We start from the raw sequence: 6,787 nt of genomic DNA, 5'->3' as shown, positions 1-6,787 counted from the left end.
TAATTTAAAATTCACAGAGAGGCATACGTGTTACATAAGAAAAAATTTACAAGTCCTTAGAGGATCATAAACTCTGTAAAAATATAACATTTGTAATAAAACCTAAAGAGTCTGAGATCCTATCTATTACAACAAGAGGAAAAAAACCAAGGACAAACAGAACAGTCACATAAGATGACAACAATAACAACAACAACAACACCTGCAGCTCCAAAATCAACAGCTCCAACCTCTAGCTCCGCACAACAACACAAGCATCCAAATATCTTACTCAAAATAAGGTTAGGTATTATTATTACTTTGAATTCTTAATTTGATATAGTTAGGCTATGTTGATGCTAATTTGGCTCATTACTATTGCTTCGTTTAGATCAACTTTTTTACAAATTTTTAAAGCAATTTTCCCAGTATACAAATTTTTTGAACCAAGTATTTTTGTACTAAAAATTTACTTTAAAAAATAAAAAAAAAAAACTATCCCAAACGAAATTTATATCCTTTAGTGATTTTTATCGATCTGCTTTCTCCCGGCTTTTCTCTGATGTTATGCTTATACCTAAAATCATTGGTCCATGTCTGCATTAGAATGGATGTATTGAACCCTTTGATGATTTTGTTGGAACTTCGTAGTGCTAACTAAACTTATATGGCCTCTTTGATCTTTCTTTAACATTCTGAGAATTTACTGAGCAATGAGGGCTTTCTCTAGACTTATATTTGAGTTGTTGGATCAATTAGTTCATGTTACATTTAGGATATTCAAATTATTTTTACGAGGTAAAAATGATTACCAATAGGGAGGGGTGTCAATATTTGACACGGCCCAAAAATTTGGCTCGACCATGACCTAAAAACATAAGAATCACCCGGAACCGACACGACCAGCCGTTGTAAATGAAATCGGATTTTGGAAATCCCGCAGGCCGCACTGCCGCAGGCTAGCTCCACAATCACCCCCTCGTCGCCCCCCGGCTCTCCCGCGACCTCGTCATCCGCCTCTCTGCACGGTCCCATCCTGCCCGATGACATTTGTCTGCAAAATCAAATCCTCATTCAACAATCGTCGGTGAGCAGTCGAGTGCTGATATGTTGTAGGCAACCAACGCCTCCTTCAACGACTTCCTTCCGGCAAGACAAAGACGGGTTAGCGGGTCGTGACGGGTTGATACGGGTCCGAAGAGGGTAGAATTCTGATACGAGAAAATGACCTGTTTTAGAAAACAACTTTATATCATAAAATTTTTTGTACTAAAAGTTAAAATAGTAAGAAAAATGTCATAAATAAAGCATAAATAATTACCAATATTTATTTGTTATATCAATCAAACCCCCTCTATAAATTTTTAATTTTCTAAATAGAAACTGAATTCATTTCAATCACGTGATTGTAGCAGAAAAAGGGAACAGAGGTCCAAAATATTTGAGAATCAGAATAGTACAATTGAAAGGCATCAAGTGGCAGAGAGATGCGGTCACAGATTCTGGTAGCCTGCAGGCAGACCTTTGGACCCAAATAAAGACCAATTTCCAACCAATCAAATCAGTCCAAACAGAAAAATATGCATGTGAATCTTCACATAAATTTAAGTAGGATTAGTGTGATCCTAATTAGTTTAGTTAAATAAAATAAAATAAAACTTTTTTAATTCAAATTTAACCATTATAAATTTTAATCATTGTTAAATTAATTTATTATAATACTCATAATTGGATAAATTTCACCGTTATCTATTAAATTAGAGAAATATAATCCAAATTTAATTTTGGATAAAATTACCCCTTTGAGGAATAAGCCAATGTATTTGTAGGTTTTTTTTAATTGAATTTAAAGACCTCTAAAACTAGTTTGAATTGGTTCGAACTCATATACATATCTTGATTGCGATGTTCAAACTAGCCCGAACAAGCTCTAATCGAATCTTTGGACCAAGCAAGCTTCTTTTCTCGTTCACGAGACCTTAGTTCAATTAACACTTAGCACCATAAGTTCACACACTACAGGAAAATCGCTCATTACCGACGGATTTCTGGCAGCTTTCCGACGGATAAAGATCAAATATTTCTGAATGATTTTCAGGAATATTTTTTGGCAGCTTTTCGACGGATTTTCCATGAATTTTAATAATTTCTGAAAAAGATTATATATCAGTAATTTCATTAATTATTAATTTTATAGCATTTAACTAATAATTCATTTAATAAATTTAATATAAAAATAATATAAAGTAATTGTCTAAAGTTAATAATAATTAATTAACTATTTATTAATAACTAAACTATTCTATAATAATAACTTAATATTAATATTAATAACACTATAAATTATTATTTTATTAATAACTTTAAATGAATATAATATAATAACAACCTTAACTGGTTATTAATAATTTTAAAACTTTATGATTTTAAAAGCAAAATTTTAATATCTTAATGGTAATAACTTATTTTAATTTTTGTTAAATCTTTTTATGGAATAGTTTATTTAAATATGGAAATATTATAAATTTAGACACATTTTAACCACACTAGAGTGTGTTTGACACTTTGAAACGAAAAGTGTCTATGTGTTCAATTCCCCGTGCGGGCCGGCACCGCGATCAGGTGGGGGCTTCTGGGCAGCGGGTTCGGGCGGGGCAACTCAGGTGGGAGGTTTTCGCTGGACAGAAAATTTTTCCGATTCTCTTTTATCGTCGAAATTTAGTTCGCCGGAAATTCACCAGAAAACTTTCTTGCTTTGATTTTCCTGCATTGACATCATGTATTCCTTATCATTCACATGGTAGTCCAGCAATGCTTGGTCCCAATGAACTGTCGTTGATGCCTTGCCCTAACATGCTCCTATTCTTCACTAATCACTACGTTGTATTTTTCTATGGGTTCTCATCACCAAAAAAAAAAAAAAACTCATTAACATGCCACCAACCATTACTTCAATCATCAATTTTCCCTACCATTTATTTCAAGTAATCTCATAAAGAAAAAAAATAAAAATGTAGTCACATTTAGGAACAATTATTACGTCCTCCGACCGGACGTTCCTCAAATTCCTGCAAAAAAAAAAGAGTTGTACCGAGCAAATACCGAGCAATATCAAACAATAACGAAGAATATCATCATTTGAAGATCCAATACCGAGTTATACCGGGCTTTACCAAGCAAAAAACCGAGTTATACAAAAGTTGTACCGAGTTTTTCCCAGAAAAACTCGGTACAACTCGGTATTTCTCGGTACAGCTCGGCATAACTCGGTATTTGTCTTCAGAGAACGGTATTCCTCATTATTATCAAATAATAACTAGTTGTACCGAGAAAATACCTAGTTTTTTGGCGGGAAATTGCCTCTGACCGGACGTTCCTCTACGTCCTTGCACCGGACGTAATAAAATTTCCACATTTAGGCTTCGTTTGGGGCAACTTTTTTGTTGATTTCTAAAACAATTTTTTAATACAAAAAATTTTTGAATTAGAAATTTTTGTACTAAAAATCCGTTTTAGAAAGCAGCAAGAAAATTGTCCCAAACGAAGCCTTAATTAATTATAGTTACTATGAGACATAGAAAGTCAAACTTTTTAACCTAAGTTAATTAACTTTTTTATATTAATATGATGATAAGATGTGGATGAGTAACATATAACAAATGAACTCACATGTTGACATTGGTCAATACAAAAGAACTCCACAATCATAGCTTTCATTTTTATAATAATTTGTATTTATCATGTCTTGAAAGTTCAAACATCATAAATAAAATAAAAAAATGCCTAATAATAAAGTGAGTTATACCAATGATATCTATAAAAATCTTTATTATATAATATATTATTAAGAAAATAAATTAGTCTTCTCCATCTATATCATTTGATGTCAGTCACCCCCTTTTCTATGCAAATATGCAATATTATATTTCACATCCATATTAATCATCAATTATATATTTATATATAAAGAGAGAGAGAGAGAGAGAGAGAGAGTTTAAGGAGGAGGAAGTAAAAGAGTGAAATGGCGATGGAGCTTTTGCTTTCTCTTCTGCTTCTATGTCTGTGTGGCCTTGCTCTACACTTCTACTATTTCTCCTGGTTGAAGCCTGAGAGGATTAGGAGAAAGCTAAGGCTTCAAGGGATCGCCGGACCGCCGGCGGCTTTCCTCCATGGAAACTTGAAGGATGTGAAGAGGTTTTTAATGGAGAAGAAGGAGAGAAGAGAAGAGGGAGAAGAGACCATAAGGCATGATTATGCCTCTGTTATTTTCCCTCACTTTGAGCAATGGAGGAAAGAGTATGGTATGTGCTTTGCTACTATTTGTTTATGTTTTATGATATATTGAAAATTATATACTTTTTAATTCAATAAAAAAATGAAAATAAAATTACAATATTTAAAAATATGTTTATTATTTGATATAGCAAAGATCTCTTTGCCTTCATTTTGGTCCTTTTTTAGGGTTCAAATCTAGGTGGTGTTAATGATCATTGAAACATAGTCATTAAGGCTATTTTTAGTCATCCTCAGTAATTATTTTATCATTAAAAAAAATGCACAATCTTCAAAGGTGTGGAGTGCAAGGAAAGGAATTGAGAAGCATTATTCTATAAGAAAATTTTACCACTCTTAACTTTCATCTAGATGCAAGAAGCATATAGAACCAATAAAAAATATTTATAGAATTTTATAAGATATTTTTTAGAATATATTTATGCATAAAAAAACTATTATATATGATTTTGATGATACTGAGAAATATTTGAATTATAAAAATCAGCCTTTTTAGGTCAACTTTCTCTTAATAAAGACTGAGCTAATCAACTCATCATCTTCATTATCAAAGATCAAAACTTTTCTTTTTTGTCGTATTGATAAAGGTTTAGCTAACCAACTCTTCATTATAAAGCGTCCAAAATTTTCTTTTATTCATCATTTTATGATAAATAATGAGTTAAGCGTAGTTTGGGACAGATTCCTTACTACTTCTTTAAAAAAAATTTAGTACAAATCTTTTAAATTTTAAGTTTTTTAACTAAAAATTTACTTGAAAAAATAGAAAAAAAAAATATCCCAAACGAAATCTTAGATTTCATTAAGGATAGCTTTTAAAAAATTTGTAATAGAAAGTTGCTTTTAAAAATAATAAGAAAACCGTCAAAAATTAAGGCTTTGAGACAACTTTTTTACTGCTTTCTAAAGCAGCTTTCTAATACAATTTTTGTTTTAAAAAAAACATACTAAAATTGTTTAATAAAGCAATACGAAAGTTGTCCCAAATGAAATTTAAGACTTTGTTTGGGACGGCTTTCTTCCTGCTTCATAAAACTGCTTTCTAGTACAAAAAATAAAATTTTTATACTAAAAAACCGCTTTAAGAAGCAATAAGAAAGCCATCCCAAACATAGCCTAAATCTTAGGTTTCATTTAGGACAATTTTAGTATTGCTTCTTGAATCAGCTTTTTAGTATAAAAATTATAATTTTTGTACCACAAAGCTGTTTTAATAAACAATAAGAAAGCCATCCCAAACGAAAACTTAATCAAGTTTTCAATATAAAAAATCATATCTTCCTACATAAATCTTGATTTATTAGCCCCACTCATTTTAAAATCAAAATTCAAGCATGCCTCTTGTTTGATTCGCATCTTTAGCCCCCATTTTTGACTAAGTAGTGGACTACTTGCTTGATTTAACATGATTGCCGAAAAATTTCCATACTTTTCAAAAAAAAAAAAACAAACATTAAAGCGCAAAGACGGACAAAATTAAAATATATGGAAGCTGGAAGTCAGTCTTATTGAAATGAGCAACAATGACATGAAAAAGATAAGGTAATGTACATGATTGTCTCTTAGTGATCCATTTCATTTTTTTTTTAAGAAAAATAATTCGAGAAATTTATTTTCCTTTACTCCCCCTAACATATACATAAATTATAATTCTATCCTTTACACTTAAAAAAAAAATTACACCTTCATGATGTTATTGGGGCAATTCATAAATAATGAAAGTAAAAAAATAATTTTGATATGTTTTTGCAGGTCCAATATTCTTGTATACAATGGGCAATGTACCAATGTTACATGTGAGCCAACCAGACTTAGTGAAAGAAATGAATTTATGCAAATCTTTAGATTTGGGGAAGGCCACTTATCTTAAAAAGACACATGAGCCTCTGTTTGGCCATGGAATTCTCAAATCTAATGGGGAATTATGGGCTTATCAGAGAAAAATTATTGCACCGGAGTTCTTCATGGACAAGGTTAAGGTAATTTTGTCATTTAGGTTTTTGCAACATTATTTATTGTTTTTTTTTTTTGTTGTCAAGAAATTAAGAAAATTGCTCATATAGATTATAGATTACATGATTTTCTACACAATTTGAAAAAAATAAATTTTTTAAATTTTTTTATTTTACCAAAGTAGCAAATAGCTTCATAATAATTGTGCTCGCCGTCATAAAAGATTATCGAAAGCTCAATTTTGAGTTGTATAGGGTCATTCTATTAGTAAACCAATATGGGCCGATTTATCGTATTATGATATTCTCGATCTATTTTGTCGGATATGTAGAAATCTTTGTCGTTATCACAACGGATCCTCAAAGAAATAGGTTTTGTATCTTATAAAGTATATACTTCGACTTGCGTGTGCTAGAACTTAGGCTCATAAACATAAAAGTACAGTACGCACTATTATACGAAGGTTATTTTCGGCATTCTTAGAAGATTTTTTTTTTTTTTTTTGAAGAAGAACAATGTCTTGCTTTAATTTTCCCCCAAAAAAAAAAAAATCCCTTTTTCA

At 31.0% G+C, this 6,787-nt stretch overlaps 1 protein-coding gene across 1 annotated transcript in view; it reads left to right on the top strand.

Moving 5' to 3' along the window:
* Positions 1 to 3,932: 3,932 nt before the first annotated feature.
* LOC110098748 (cytochrome P450 714B3) overlaps positions 3,933 to 6,787 on the top strand; it is a gene marked incomplete at its 3' end in the record, with an annotated part of 6,730 nt that continues 3,875 nt past the window's right edge. Inside the window, 2 exon segments of the mRNA XM_020825660.2 lie at positions 3,933 to 4,280; positions 6,025 to 6,251. Of these exon segments, the coding sequence (XP_020681319.1) occupies positions 4,001 to 4,280; positions 6,025 to 6,251 (507 nt within the window).

Source organism: Dendrobium catenatum, unplaced genomic scaffold, assembly GCF_001605985.2.
Source record: "Dendrobium catenatum unplaced genomic scaffold, ASM160598v2 fragScaff_scaffold_740, whole genome shotgun sequence".
Lineage (NCBI taxonomy): Eukaryota > Viridiplantae > Streptophyta > Magnoliopsida > Asparagales > Orchidaceae > Dendrobium > Dendrobium catenatum.
The sequence above is the reverse complement of the archived record's forward strand: the minus strand, read 5'-3'. Positions and strand labels throughout refer to the sequence as shown.